This window comes from Ruditapes philippinarum, unplaced genomic scaffold (genome assembly GCF_026571515.1).
Source record: "Ruditapes philippinarum isolate M1 unplaced genomic scaffold, ASM2657151v2 ctg3645_1_1_1_1, whole genome shotgun sequence".
Taxonomy (NCBI): Eukaryota; Metazoa; Mollusca; class Bivalvia; order Venerida; family Veneridae; genus Ruditapes; species Ruditapes philippinarum.
In genome coordinates this window covers 35,601-52,151 of record NW_026866970.1, presented here as the reverse complement: position 1 = coordinate 52,151, position 16,551 = coordinate 35,601, and the positions used below count along the sequence as shown (strand labels likewise).

At 34.5% G+C, this 16,551-nt stretch overlaps 2 protein-coding genes across 6 annotated transcripts in view; both read right to left on the bottom strand.

Annotated features, from left to right (window-relative positions):
• LOC132734368 (uncharacterized) overlaps positions 1 to 16,551 on the bottom strand; it is a 28,100-nt gene that overhangs the window by 11,137 nt on the left and 412 nt on the right. The gene's annotated exons all lie outside the window — the stretch shown is intronic.
• LOC132734366 (CLK4-associating serine/arginine rich protein-like) lies at positions 716 to 16,240 on the bottom strand. 5 transcript variants are annotated; one of them, XM_060721103.1, is made up of 9 exons: positions 15,766 to 16,240; positions 8,356 to 8,552; positions 7,699 to 7,815; positions 7,048 to 7,125; positions 4,764 to 6,056; positions 4,235 to 4,416; positions 3,593 to 3,657; positions 2,657 to 2,751; positions 716 to 904 (listed from the first exon to the last, which is right to left on the bottom strand). In XM_060721103.1, the coding sequence occupies exons 2-9, from the start codon at positions 8,540 to 8,542 to the stop codon at positions 744 to 746; spliced, it is 2,178 nt and encodes a 725-aa protein (XP_060577086.1). In that variant the 5' UTR covers positions 8,543 to 8,552; positions 15,766 to 16,240; the 3' UTR covers positions 716 to 743. The 5 variants fall into 5 exon arrangements, with proteins under 5 accessions (XP_060577086.1, XP_060577084.1, XP_060577085.1 ...); XM_060721101.1 differs by lacking the exon at positions 15,766 to 16,240 and adding an exon at positions 14,178 to 14,283; XM_060721102.1 differs by lacking the exon at positions 15,766 to 16,240 and adding an exon at positions 8,820 to 8,954.

Genomic DNA, 16,551 nt, shown 5'->3' with positions numbered 1-16,551 from the left:
TCTAACCAATATCCAACTTAGATCCGACCAATTTCCAACGTGAATCCGACCAATTTCCAACGTGAATCAGACCAATTTCGGACGTGAATCCAACCAGTTCCCAACGGAAATCAGACCAGTTTCAAACCTATATCCAACCAATTTCCAACATCCGTGTATGCAGAACATACATGTGTGTTAACAGCCAGCTCATTGAGAGAAGTTGGATAAACCAAGGACAAAGAGAATAAATAAAATATAAAAATTAGTCAATCAAATAATTTTATTCAATTTAAAATGTTACTTCAGCAGTGTACAAATACAAAAATATATTCACATATACTTCACATAAATGTTTACCACTGTAAAATCTAGTGCTGCGCACGTGTACCAGGTCCCTAGGTCAAAGGTCAAACTTAGAGGTCACAGGAAAATCTTTTCGGCATTTCTCGCTGATGCACGTAGTCTGTGACATACAATTTGGCACCTTTTTGTCGTTATATCAAGTTATTTTTGTGCTTTCCTCATAGTTTACCTAACAGTGCATGTTTTCGTGTGTTTTTAAGCACGAATGTTAAACCGATACAAGTGTATATGACAAATTTAGTCAAATCATCTTGTACCGATGTTATACATTTGTTGCTGTATCCCGATTTTAAGTAAGGTATACCATTCGTGCTTAAAAACACATGAAAACATGGCAAAATCATACCCTGTTAGGTGAACTATATCAAAAATACATAAGTATGTCTGGCTAACAAATTTTAAAGTCTGAAAGGTTCTTCATCTTCTGGTTCATGTTCAGGGCCAGTGTTGCCTGTTTTTCGCCCACCTCCTCCACGTCTGTCTGGGGCATACTTAAGACAATAACCTATTGCCACATCAACATCCTGCTCTGTACATGGTAAAGTTTTCATTGCACATGCTGAAACAAACAAGAGCTGTCTGTAGGACAGCATGCTCGACTATTCTAAGTGCTTGATAGTAAAAGAGCCTAGATAATGTTAAATTTTTTAAGTTCACAAAAGGGCTAATTTTTTTTTATAAATTCATGTTATAGGCCTTAGAGAGAGTCTAATTATACAGTATTGGCTTGACTATTCAGAAGGTAATGTCACAAGGGTGTTTTATTGAGTATAATAATACTAATTACCTATGAATACATAAATTTGACAGAAAAGGTACAAAGGCTTGTTATTAAGATGTTTTATCAAGTAAATCACTGCTTTATTATTATGAATGCATAAAATTGTCCCAAAAAAGGCACAAACCCTTCAGTAGTTATTGAGATAACAGCTTACAAGCAAAACTTTACCATGAATTTCTAAGTTGAAAAAGGGGAGAAAAATCAGCCTAAATGCAAGATAGAATTATGGATCTTTGTCAGTGACCTACAATTATGACCCTAAATGCATATGTGAAGTTTTAAATAAATATCTTTAATAGTTATTGAGATATGTAAAACTTGCATGTAAACATTTATCAAGAGACTAAGTAGAAAAGGGGATATGAATCAGCCTTAATGCAAGATAGAGTTATGGAACTTGGTCAGTGACATACAATTATGACCCTCCAATTATGACCCCAAGTGCATGTGTAAAGTAGTAAATATCTTTGAAGACCTTTAACCTTTAACCAAAATTTCTAAGTTTCAAAGGGGCAAACAATTCTGCAAATATTGCAGGCAGAGTTATGCAATTTTGCAAACTGATGTACATTGTTACTATAAAAGAGTGTTTTAAATTTCAATTGAATATCTCGAGCAATAATTGAGATATTTGACTTTACAAAAAAACTTTAACCAAAATTTCTAAGTTCCAAAGGGGCATAATTCTGTCAATATTGTAGGCAGAGTTATCCAACTTGTCAATCTGATGTACCTTGTTACTATAAATAAGTATTGTAAGTTTGAATTGAATATTTCAAGCAATAATTGAGATATTTGACTTTACAAAAAACTTTAACCAAAATTTCTAAGTTAAAAAGGGGCATAATTCTGTCAATATTGTAGGCAGAGTTATCCAACTTGTCAATCTGATGTACCTTGTTACTATAAATAAGTATTGTAAGTTTCATTGAATATCTCAAGCAATAATTGAGATATTTGACTTTACAAAAAACTTTAACCAAAATTTCTAAGTTAAAAAGGGGCATAATTCTGTCAATATTGTAGGCAGAGTTATCCAACTTGTCTATCTGATGTACCTTGTTACTATAAATAAGTATTGTAAGTTTCAATTGATTATCTCGAGTAATAATTGAGATATTTGACTTTACAAAAAACTTTAACCAACGCAGACGCCGACGCCGACGCCGGGGCGACTACAATAGCTCTCATATTCTTCGAATAGTCGAGCTAAAAAGGAAAATACACTTAGTAAATAACATCACTTTTGTAACCAATACCCTTTCCAAAAATATCTTTTTATTTTGAACCTAAACAGTGCTGTTTTTGATATATTATATAGTTGGTTAAGATATGTATAATTCCAATTTGTAGACATTTCTTTTAACGTGACAAAGTCTACTTTTCTCAGTCTCCATGCACCACAACATCTAATCAAATTTTGAGCAGACTGCAAGCATAAAACATGTAAAATGCAGGTTACAAATAAGTTCAGTCCCAACGACACCAGCATAAGAGAAAAATTAATGATTTTTTTATCAAATTACTTACCTTGAATAACTTTAACCAGAGCAGTTTTCTCAAAAGACATCTTTTGCCGATTTCCTTTCATATTAAATTTTGACATAACATCATTTGACATCACCCTATAAACAGAAAAAAATGCATTTCAACTGAATTAAAGCGTTTTATTACAATACTGTACAGCCAGTTGGCGGTCCTAATAATTGGCATTTTTTGAGGACTTTTGATTTGGCGTGATTTATTATTGGTGCTCTTAAAGGTAACCGCCAAATTAAAATACTTTTCTGTTTCCCGCCGCCAAATATAAAACCTGTTTAACTTTTATCTACCCACTAGCGTGTCAATAGAAGTATCAAGATAGCATGTAAAACAATAGAATATCTAACAGATATCGTTAGTTGTGAAAGCTTGCCGCTGATAATTCAACAGTACAATAGCACAGTACAATGACATGATTTTATGATATTTGAAATATCAATTATTTTTTTAGAAAAACCTTATTCCATTCGTTGAAGCTGTTTCTTAAAAGTGCTTTTCCTGACTAGTTTTATTAATAAAATCACATTTTATTGTCGTTAGTAAAACATTCGACAACAGTTTCCTACGAACACATTATTACGAAGTATTTGATATTTAAATGTAAAATTGCTTTTGGCGGTCATATAAATTGACGGGATTTAGAATTGGCTGATTTTCAAAAACCGCCAATATAGCCAAAATAAAATCCCCGCCAATATTTCCACTTATACAGTACACGAAAGTACTATCATGAATACAAACATTTTATCATATAAACTTTTAACTGTAAAGTAAACACCTGAAATTGTTTTGTATCTGAGTTGATTAACAGATTTAAAGCTACAAGTACGAGTAATATATGTATGTCATTTGCTTTACAACTTATTCATTCAACATCTGGTTTTCTGTGCATGAAACAACCTTAAAAAGAAAATTAAAATTTACTTTTCCATAATCCGTTTAACATTATCTTTCACATTCACACCTCCAACCAATGAAAGTTTCTGCACCTGCAAACAAAGTTAATTATAAAAATAACAAATATCTTTACCATAAATCTTAGAAAAATGGTTCGTGAAGATCATATTCCTTTTAAGTTGAAACTAAACCAGTACATCAAATCAACAATTTTAAGATGCATCTAAACATAAGCTCCATTTTCAGTCATATAATACACTTGTTAAGGTAGAACAACTGTATAAAAAATATTTTCATATAGACATATAGGGAAAAATTATGCCCAGAAGTTCTTTAAACTTTGCATGATGTAAGATAATATTACAAACATTTTGAGGGGAAAAAATTTGGGGGTCACCGTGCTTGTTTTTGAGTTATCTGCCCTTGAATATGATTAATATGCCTATTTTGGACAATTTCAAGGGCAGATAATTCAACACTATATCATAAGAATAATTTTTTCTCTTTGGTTTTGCATGTTGCATTTAATTCTTACTCATAACACTAATTTTCATGGAAATCTGTTAAATTTTAGTGTTCCTATACTTGTCAAAGCAACAGGACTATCTTTTTTTCCAAAAAATATGTGATTTTCACGAAAAATAACAACTAACTTGAAAACACACTTACTAAACGCCTTCTTTCCTCTGCATTTTTTATCAACTCTTCAGTTTCATAGAAGTCATCCAAGGTCTTGGCCTGTCCAATACCGCTGTCAGTCTCTTCATCCGGTGGTGCCTGACGACGGCCTTTTAATGCTACCACCTCATTTCTAATTTCTACCAACATATACATAACTTTTTTTTGGAATTCTGAAATTGAAAATATGAAACCATCATAATAAGTTTCAAATTAATCATCTCAAGACCACAATATTTTCCTGTTCCTTTTTATATCAGTCATTTGTTCTGAAACAACCTTTTAAAAGTGCAAAAGTAACAGTTTTCCCCATAGAAAAACTAAATACATGTTTTAAATGAAACAACCAAAATCTTTAATCTTGGTATTACATCTTAAACCACTTTTTTGTAATTTTACAAATAAAAATAAAAGGCCAAAATATATGTGAATCTGAAGAGCATAAGCAATAAGCAAAGACTTGTGAATAAAATTTACATTTGTTTTTCCTTGAAACAATCACTGATATTTTAACACATACTTGCTTCTGACATTGGAAAAGCATCTTTTCTCTCCCTTGAAGATGTAGAAGATTCAGCTGGCCTGCTTGATTTGTTTGTGCTACTAGGCTGCTTGTCTCTAGGCTGCAGTGATCTTTGCCTGTGGGACCCTAATGCTGAGCTGCCAGATGAACTGTTTACCACAAAATCTACTCTATTATAGGCCCTATCCAATGACACTCCAGGATTTTCTGAAGTCAGAAGTGACCTATGTTTGTTATATGATTTATGGGTCCCCGACTTTTGACTGTCCCTAGACCTTTTTGACCCAGTATGGCTATCATATGATTTATGGGATTCTGACATTTGACTGCTCCTAGACTTTTGTGACCCAGAGCGCCTATCATGTGACCTATAGGACTCTGACCTACAATTATCTCTAGACTGTTGCCAGCCTGACCGGTAAGAAGTTCTATCACCTGACCGAGATCTATCACTGAGTGAATCTGATGGAGATCTAGAATGATTTGACCTAGATCTCTGGGAGGAACTACCGCTCGAAACCTCAGACCCAACACTGAGAGAACGTGACCTTGGTATATAACTAGAATCATCTAATGACCTATCAGTATCTCTGTTGGACCCTGTTGGAGTTCCAGGGTAACCTTTTGACCCCTCTGACCTTGCCTTACTATATGGACTAGGACGCTTAGATTCTGACCTACAAGAATTAACCTGTGAGGCAGACTGAACTCTGTGACTATCCCTGGGCCCTTTTGTAAGTGATTTACTTGACTGAATGTCCCGAGACAGTTCAGACCCTGATTTCTGTTTATGCCCTGTGGAAAACCTTTGACTCTGTCCTTTTGACCCAGATTTACTTCCATGCTCTTCCACAGTTGACTGTAAGGTAGGCCCTGGTCGGGACAATGGGGATCTTGACCTTTGTCTATCTAAGTCCACAGGCAAAGGTTCTTCCCTACAAGAATTAACCTGTGAGGCAGACTGAACTCTTCGACTATCCCTGGGCCCTTTTGTAAGTGATCTACTTGACTGAATGTCCCAAGACAGTTCAGACCCTGATTTCTGTTTATGCCCTGTGGAAGACCTTTGACCATGTCCTTTTGACCCAGATTTACTTCCATGCTCTTCCACAGATGACTGTAAGGTAGGCCCTGGTCGGGACAATGGGGATCTTGACTTTTGTCTATCTAAGTCCACAGGCAAAGGTTCTTCCCTTCTAGAACAGTCTGCTCCTCTTTTACTTTGACTTTCTTGTACAGTTAATTTCACTGGAGGTATTGGCAATGCTATTCCAGGCTGAGTTGCTTCATCTGCAAGTTAAATAAGCAGCTAAGCTTCTATTGCATTATAACCTTCAAGTTATAAAATCTTCATATGCAATAATGGCTTTCCACCAAAATATTCAAATAATCCGAATGGTTGTCTTATCAGTATTACTGTATTCCTAGAAACTTTCACAGTATTTTGCGAATACAATATTTTGCACTTTTCAGAACACCTGCATTTTGGCAGAGACAAACTCGCGCATCCTTAACTGTGAATCCCACATTTATTTCATTGATTAATGCTTTCGAAAAAATCAAACAGAAAAAAGACGTGATTAAATGTGGCTAGTACCGTTCTAGGATACTTTCCAAATAGTAGATTAAGCAACTAAATGATAATGTTGGCCATGGATACATACTTGTAAATATGTGTAAAAAAAACGACACGTTCTCAGCATTATTCGTAGTTGTTAGTTTCATTGCATATGTATACCCCTGTGTAACCCAAAACTGTGATATCACCTACAGCTCAACTGTCAATCATCTCTAATTTGTATCGTTGTGCCCTTTTGTACCTCGATGTAAATATGGATTACAGAAATGTTCGTGGATTTGTTACTTGTGAGCTTTTCGCAGCTATTAAGTTAATGGAGACATGCTTACCGCGAAAGCCGCTGACTTAAAACACGCAAAATCTTTTCTAGGAATACAGTATTCAAAATTTCATATCATAATATATATCATGTATTGTCTAATATTTCTGGTGATTTTGCATATAAATATTCAGAGCTCTTTCAATAATTTTATATTCTGGTTTTCCACAAAATTTTATTTCAGTCAAAAAAGTACTAAATATCTCTGCACAGAAAGATAAATTTGTTTTCTGTTTTTCAGTTACGCACTTTTTATATGAAAAAAATACAACTTTCGATTGAAAATGATACATATAGAACACGTTTCGAATTCTGGACAGAACAGAAATCACTTGTCTTAATATCTATCAAAAATAACAATAAATTGAGAAAGCAATGCATACTGGACTGTGTTGTTTCTTGAGATTCTGTGACTGTCGGCACATCCTGATTGACATCTGTGGTCACATCACTTGTATCAGCTGTAATATATTACTTTAATGAAAGCTAAACTTTCTTTCTTTTAGCCTCATAACTGACAGGTAAACCATAAGAGAAGTGCTACATGCTGAATTATGCTACCACTTACATATCTATTTAATACTATGAATTTTTCTATGATAATGGCAAGTGTGTGTGGTACAAGAGTGATCAGTGGTCAAACATCTCCTGCCAGGAACCAATTCACAGAGTTTTTGTTCCCTGTCAGTGCACTTCGTCTTGATACACTCTATTGATGTATGAAGTTTCATATTGATGACTTCCTTACTTTTGAGTATTAAATGTTCTGGACAAGAATAGCTCAATACAAACAGTAAAGACAGAGAATTGATCCCTGTATGTTGCAGCTACTTTGAAGCAGGTGACACAAAAAAATATTGCAAAACACATAGGAACAGTAGAAGCTTGTCTTCGCATCCTGCTTGGACTGGAGTTCTTTCACATTGACCGAGGAATGCGTTAATGAAGAGGCACCTTAGATAGATTTATCAAACACTTTACCAATCAACCTAAAACATCCCTAAGTCACTAAAAAGTTAGTATCTCTTATTTACCTGTTACAAAATCAGTGTACTTCTTTTTCTTTGGCCTTCTTTTCAATTCCTCGGATTCATCTTCTGAACTCTCTATTGTGGTAGTGTTGTCGTAGTCTTCACAATCTTTGCGTGATTCTAAATAAATATATACATCAAATATTGTCAAAGTAGTCCAATTTATTGTACGTGAAAGACCGCATAAGTCAAAATTCAAAAATGGGCCATCTCAACGTCGAATTATTTAGACTATTGTCAAAGCAACTCTTAAGAATTAAAGAACATATTTCAGGGGAAATCAAATTGTTCTTTAACCAACACTATTTACAATATAAAGGATACAGGAAGACTCCCAGATGCCCTACCCTATTTTCAGCCAGGTGGCACCAGTGTACAATTTCTTACTGATTATTAAACTAATCTGTTCCTGTCTCGACAGGAACTTCCAACTGAGGAGGTCAACTGGTTGGAAGACAGTTGTGTTAATACCTTAGCTGCTTACTATTACTTTTGGTTTACAATATGGCATTTTTATATACAAAGTACATAAAACAAAAATCATAAAATCATTCTTATATCTGGTACGAGGTGATAAAATTACTGTAATGAATTAACAGGCTGTTTGATGACAGCAAAGTTAAATTATTCAAAAAGCACTTATTACTTTATCACACTTACCGGATTTACACTTGACCTTAACCAAGCTGAACTTTCTCCAACTCTGTGTCGGTGTTTGCTTTGACTTCATCATTTTTTCGGCATTGGCAACAGGGGGCCAATACACATGGTCTTTTGTTGCCCACACGTCTGGAATAACACCCTCGACTTCTTCCCCCTTTTCTATCCAGACGGCTCGGATCCACATTCTGTTAAACCTAAAAGGTAAAATAAAATATTAGTAACGGGAAGAAAGTAGGCAAAATATTTTATCAATAAAAAAATAAACAAAACAAAACAAAAACCATGATAAAATAACAAAATAAACAAAACAAAACAAAAACCAATCAATATGGAGGTTTTCCCATCCCATTAAATTTTGAATTTTTTAGAACCTGAAAGTGACCTATAAATAACTTTGGTATTAGTTTTTATATATGCATGCAGTGTTAATAATTCTTTCTAATGCATTCAAATTTCTTTACCTGTACTACTTCTCCACACCATGTAACATGGGCACAAGAACATACCCATCATCAAAAGGCAGGCACACAGCTTTTCTACCTAATTCTTCCTTCTCTACAAGTCGTCTTGTCATTCTTGTTCTCTTTTTCACAAATACTACATTGATCAATTTCGATTCACAGGGAGTGGTAAAAAAATTCTCACAATCTCTCTGTCGAAGTAAATCACACACGAATCTGCCATTGTCCCTTTTCTCCCTTATAAATACAAATGTTTCATTAAGTAACATGAAGCATCTATTTCTTGGTTTGGTTGATACTGTTGTGTATGTTGATGCTACTTTTAGGTCTTCACATTTCGAAAACTCTCTTTCTGCAATACGTTTTGTTACTTGCACAATTGGATTTTTTGAATTTTTGACCATGTGTTTGATCGACTGTAAGTAGTTTTCATATGGAAATGCAGATATCTCATTTAAAGAACAGTTCAAATTCCGTGCATCATCACACAAATGCTTTAGACCATGAATGTTATATACAACAAAGTTTTCACTGTAAATGTCCTTACTTTTGTCAACAAAGTACTTTAACAAATTATCAGCATAATTTAAATACGCTGCTCTTTTTTCATCTTCTGAATTGAGTAGAATTGAAATGGCTACAGTCAAGCTGAGAAAGTGTTCGTACATTTGTTTTGAAATAATTTTCCGCAAAACAACAGGCCCTGTATAAAGTAAAAACTGTCTGAATTCTGTTGCTTTCCATCTTTCTAATTCGGTCAAAGTTCTTGGCTGTCTTGCAAATTCAGAAGGCATTTTCCCAGAAAATGATAGCAATTTGTCAGATATTTCATATAACTGCCTCTGTGAGAGTTTACATTCATTTGGACCTTGCTTTAAAAACCAAAGAATTCTTTTTACTACACCTAAGCAGACAAGATGCATATAATCTAAACAAAAAGATGTAACACATCTAATTCCAAATTGTACAAGTGGGGTTTCAGAAGTTTGGTGATCAGGGTAACTACGATTTTCAAATTCTGTGTCAGTTCTGGAAGGATGATCATTTGTTGAAATAAAAACAATACGATTTCCTTTCCAAAATCCTTTAACAGTGCATCTTTCACATGCGTAGTAGCCTGTATGGCCTTTGATTCCCTTTAAAAAAGCCCTTGCTGGAGCATCACATACAAAAGCTCTAAGTTTCATCTGATAATGTTGGGAGTTATGTGTAATTCCGTTCTGCTGGATATCTTCAAGTTCTTGTAAAAAATCTGACAAATAGTCATTCAAAGAGTTTGGTTTTGCATTTCCAAAATACAGTGCTACTAAAAATGGACCAAACCCTTGTATGCTGCATAAAATTGGCCAAAACTGAGACCCTGAAGACTTGAATAATGGTATACCATCAATATTCACATTAAAATTGATATGATCAGTATGATCAGAATTTCCTGTGAAAGCGGAATGGGTTAAGATTTTAAGGAACCCATTTCGTAGCCCATAGTATATATATTTTCCACCGCATTTGTCTTCGCAGTCAACAGTCCTTGGTGTCTGAAGCAAAGTTCTACTATCTTTTGGCAACTCTGCATGGCCTTCCTTTTTAAGTATTTGCAACAGCTCATCAACTGTACCTTTAGTAAGTTTATTTGTAGATGCCCAAGCAGACAGTTTCTCACGGAAGGATGGAAGTTCTTCATTTTCAGAGAAATCGGGGTCAGACTGACATGTCTCTGTATCTGAAGACTCTATGTTTTGTACAAACCCATAGTCATTTACAGAATCAACCGAGTTGTCGGATTCCTCTACGGATGATCCTGATGCATTTTCAGACTCATTCCAACTACTGTTTCTTTCATCTAGTGCAGATATTTCATCTTCGCTGCTACTGCTTTCAAGTGCTATAGCTGTTGCTTCAGCATGAAATTTGCGCCACCTTCTTAGATATGACATTGTTTATGCATGCACACATGCACTGAAGTTCTGGAAAGAAATTGAAAGGGAACATGCTAGAATTCATTCCACTAAAAGCAAGAGCTGTCATTGTAAAGTGACAGCCCCCCGCCCCCCACCCCCACCGGGAAATAAATCAAAGGGCCAAAGGAAATCAAAATAATTCGTAGGCCAATTAATTATGATCACTAGTCAACTAAGAACTAAAAGAAAAGAAAAACTGAAGTTTGTCTAACCAATAAAACTATCAGGCCTTTTGCAACACCGATTTTGGGTCCGTTCATCGGACCCAGATTTTTTCCCAATTCTAGCGATTTTTTTCCCAATTGGGTCAATTTTTTCCCTATTGAAATAATTCTGAAATAAAAATAAATAGCTGTGAAAAGTTCCATGCGTTGTAGTATTATTAATATTTTGTACAAATTTAATCGAGAAATACCTGAAAAACAACGGCTATCGCATTTTCTTTTCTGTTTTATTAAGCCGCCGTGTCCAAAAGCCGTTTTTGATATGGAATTTATCAACATCCAGAAGCTTGCTGACCAAGCGCCCATTAACCAAGATGTCGCACTGGCGCCGAAAACTTACAAAAAAGTTTACAAAATGAAGCAAAAGTGACGGACAAGAGACCATCCTATCTTGTTGGCAGAAAAAAAACGAAAAATGTAAACAGCTGCAATGTTTAATTTTACCGTTTTTCGGACTGTTGATGTCCAAGTCAAAAATTGAATCAGTATGAAAAATTGTCAAAAGTTGATGATTCCATTTCCGAGGTTAAATGCCATGATGAAACTTGCTGTGTTTTAAGATGAATGTAAGCAGTTATTGCTTTAAGACATATATCCAATAACAAATTTGTCCAATAAAAATAATGCATATTTCGGATAGGAAGAGTATTTCGGATAAATTTATTCTGAACCAAATCAACTGAAATAGTGCCTGTGATGTGAGATATGACAGCCAAAACCATCACTTATGTAGTCTTAGACTATCATTATCTGAATATACGACGCGGAATTCCCAATTTGGCTGATTTCACGACACAAAAAATTCCCATTGTCACAGGACCCGGTTTTTCCCAATTTTGGTTGCAAAAGGCCTGACTATGCACTTACATGCTACATGTAAAAAAATAACTCAATATTTACTACATAAATAACGCATTGTACTGTGGTAATTTATTTCTAAAGAATGCATTCGCTCGAAATAATTGTTATAAATGTATCGAGTGACAGATAATCCGCTATTTCAGTGTTAATATTCATGTAAAACATGCAACATTTTTTCGTGAAATTCAGGAGTGTTATACCGGTAGTTATTCTCTAATATAAATACAAAGAAACATAGAATTTCAAACAGGATTTTGGAAACGATATTTACTCTTAAAGGAAAGTACGCACATTATTTGTTTAGCCGTACTTTTGTTTCGCTTTTGTTCTAGTCGAAAGCCTAATTTATATATATATCGGTATCAACTTCTAAACAAGAGGCAGCAATTAAAAATCCCTGAAATCCCGTCCCACGAGATATTTACTTTCCACAGGCCGGTCTGCTCAACTTGTGAAAAGAAACAATGCTCTTAAGTCATGAAAATGGACATAGTATGTGGGACGAAATGGTAATATAACAATTTGCCCCAATTTAAATTTTTGATCTCGATTCACCGTAAAGTTTGAATGCGAGCGTGGCAGATTCCCGACATGATTATCTGTTAGCTTTCAGGGTGTTTTTTGGGCCGATTTTATAGCCTTTATTCGGTCATATTCCCAATTGAAAATAGTATGTTTTTCCCCAATTTTGATACAAAAATTCCAAATCGAAATCTAAAAAAAATAAATTTAAATCGATCTTTCGGGAATGTAAAATTGAGCGAATAGCTGGCATCTAACAAGCAACTTGTTAAGTAGACGCTTGATTTCTCAGTATCAGTTTATCGAGCGCTTTAGCCTTAGCGGTAGCGACGACCTTCGAAAGCGAAAGTAGATCAAAATGTCGCACAATTCAAAATATTATATTCAATAATGCACTGATAAAGACAGAAAAATTGATTTTGTGAACTAAATCCTTTTAGAAAAGAAATATATTGCTTCAGGAAATTTGAAAATGTTGCGTTTTTTTCCCCAAATTTTGAGCAAAATGCAGCTAAAATTCCCAATCTCAAGGGTATGGGTCATGTTCCCAAATTACTGTAGAAAAAAAACCTGGCTTTCCCTATGTTGGGGACTTCAGCGTACCTGCCTTATCAGTATATAAAATCGGGTACGCTGAAGTTTTTATAAGCAAGACTGGATAATGATTTGAGCATGTGTTAATTTTATCTTATTTATTGTTTTCACACCTTTTTTGCAGGTGGCATTTCTTATCTTTAAAGCTTTCTTCCACTTATAAGAAAAAATATTGGTATAGATTACTGTATGAATTTATTATTTTCTAAGAACTGGCTAATTATAAATAAAGTAAATTGGTAATGATGTACATTGTATTATTGAAAGGACTTCACACGTTAATTAATAAGCCATTTCTTCCCTATAGTTTGGTATACCAGTGATTTTTTTACTTTCTTTTTTTAAAGCCTGTGGCATTTGCATTGGGAAAAATAAGCGTTATAAGACCTTAAATTGGGAAAAATGAACTTTTAAAAGGATTTATTAAATCTTCAATTCTTTTAAGTTTTAGCTTATGAAAACAAAATGTAGTGTTGAAATTCATTCCATTTAATTAAGATTTCATCAATTAAGCAAATTAGCAGCCAATTTTCATCAGAAATTCTGCAGTAGCCTTTTAAATTTTTCTAGCTCATTTCAATTGTGAAAAATGACCTCTGTTTTGGGAAAAATTGACCAATTTTTGGGAAAAATGGAGGGTTTTTGCAATTGGGAAGCAGCCTTATACATAGTCCAAAATATTAGACGTCTACATGCCCATTTTACCTTTCACATTTATCATTTTGTTATTTTACATTTATTTTCTATTGTGCATTTTAACATCTAAACGGATATATGGATAACACTATCGCATATTTGAAATATATAAAAACGCATGGAATTGCTTTGAACAGTATGAAAAAATATATAATAAGTCGCTATTTCAACTAAAATTATATAAACTACCGCTCAATAATACCTATTTCCAATGTTAAAAAGTTTACACAAATTCCTCCTCCACTCCGCTCATGTTGTGTGTACAGCATATGTGTAAGCACAGGAACCTGGTATTCTATCCATATAACACCAAAAATCGCCCTACACACTGTCAATGACCCGATGTACTGACCAGCATCCATATAAAAAAAGACAGGAATGCAATGCCGTCCACACCCCACCCACTTTCCCGATACAAGAAACTTCACTGCAACGAAGGTACAACTGAAAACTTTGGCCCAGACAGTCAAAGGGGATGAAAATCAAACACAGTCTATGCTTACCATTTAATTTCTATCGGCTACACGGTCGCTTATTCGCAATTTTACATACGTTTTCCTACTCCGACAAGCCATTGCGTGACGTCAGTCCAAAGCGAAAGTAAATTGGTGTAAACTCCGTACAACCGGTATCGGACCATAAGAACTCTGAATGTAAGCAGATGGCGCAACCAATTTCTTGGCTTTAAAAGGCCATAATTTTGTAATGTAATGTGTTTTCCTGTTCCATGAGATCATGTCAATACAAAACTATGGCCTTTTAAAGCCAAGAAATTTGGTTGCGACATCTGCTTACATTCAGAGTTCTTACGGCCCGATACCGGTTGTACGGAGTTTACACCAATTTACTTTCACTTTGGACTGACGTCACGCAATGGCTTGTCGGAGAAGGAAAACGTATATGGATGCTGGTCAGTACATCGGGTCATTGAGTGTGTAGGGCGATTTTTGGTGTTATATGGATAGGATACCAGGTTCCTGTGGTGTAAGATAAACTTGCCGAAATATTTGTACATGTTGTAGACGAAATTTTATTTTCGCCCGCGCAATTTTTTAAAAATTTTACGCGGGAACAGTTTTTTTGCAAAAAGTCTCTGTCGTCTGTTTTAATGAATAAAAAACATATAATATCAATGACAATGATTTATTTTTCCTAATACTGGTTGGGTTTCTTATCGGGAAAAATTTCGTCCATAAAAACTTCGTCCCACGTGTTTGGGGAATCACCCACGTGACCGTATATTGCATATTGGGGATTTCCACAAAATGAGGTCAACACGAAGTGGATTTATGTATCTGTCGGAATAAATGGATATAGCAACTTATGACTGTGAGTTTTCTTGCATATTTTTGTGTTAACTTACATAAAAAGTATTTATCTTATAAGGCAGTATCTTGTTTTTCGCCGAAAATATCATTTCCCCCCGGAAAAATGCTTTTTTACACTATGGCCGCATGCAGTTCGTGGTTAAGACCTGACGTTACGTGAAAATAAAAAATCGTAAATATCAATATAAATGAATAAAAAACCTGAAAAGTGTTACGTCAGGTCTTATAATATTTAGGACTACCTTATACAGGCTGTAAATTTTGGGTAAAAAAATCACTGTATACAAACATATTTATTGCCATTGTTGAAAATAAAATAAGAAAAAAACTGGTACTGAAAATGACCGATATCTTTTTTATCAGAGACATATCAGGTACACTTAATAGTTCTTTGTTTTTATCAATTAAATTTCTTCACTAAAATTTCCTTTTTGATTTTTAAGGTGAAACAAAATCATTATAATTTCCCAGTCTTTTTCCTAAAATTTATCAGTTTTATAGTTCAAAACCGTTAAATATAGATCGAGTATCTAAATCAATGGCGAAATCGTTATCAACAAGGGTGTAGTGAGATTAAAACAGTGGCAAATCCAGATTCTATGAGGGAGAGGAGCGAATCGAGAAAGGGGCGAATCGTTACTAATTTGTATCATACACATATGCATATTGACGGATACCATGTTCAGATTTGTAGAATTTGTAATGCTAGGCACCAAAGGCCCTTAATAAATTCACAAAAAACAACAGTTAAATGGGAACTCACTTGCTTTTAATATTTATTTTCGTGAACCAATTCTTTCTCTTTTAAATTCGTACACGCGGTTTTGGTAGCCTCGTTTTGAATCTCGGATAATATCTGTATTTTTTTTTTTTTAAGTTTGTATATTATCGATTACACCCTTAAATGTATTTTTTTCAAAAAACAATTGCACTTGTAATTGACTCAAATAAAAAGTAAAGTAGGAATTAATTTTGAAATGCAACTAAAAATAATATTTCAAACGACACCTGGCGCGGTCATAATTTAGAACAAAGGGCGATTACTGCAGCGAAACTATTCCAAAACACCGACCTTAATCTAACCTAAATCCGACGTCGCATTGACGTCTATTTATGTTTCTATCCGACGTCGCAATTCCGACGTTGTACAGACGTTGGAATTAGGGCTTCCGACGTCGTGACATAAATCCAATATATATCCAACGTTGGATCGACGTCAGGTGTTTGCTGGGATATGTCTGCTGTGGATTTTCTAAATTTGGGCTAGATTCAGTAAGAGACTGCTCATCGGCCTCTTGATTAGCCAGACCTACATCTTCATCTAAATTATTTAAAGCTTGTACATGCAAATTGACTGATGAAACAACTCTTCTGCGTTTAGACCAATAAGAACTCATTTTCAATATTTTTCTATGAATGAGAATACTTCAAAATAAATAAAAAGGGCAAAAAAAAGTCTTCACTAATATCAAAATTCGCGAAAACTAATTACAAAGATGTAATGCAAACAAAAACACATGCTGTGCCTGCAATAGCGGTAACTTTATGC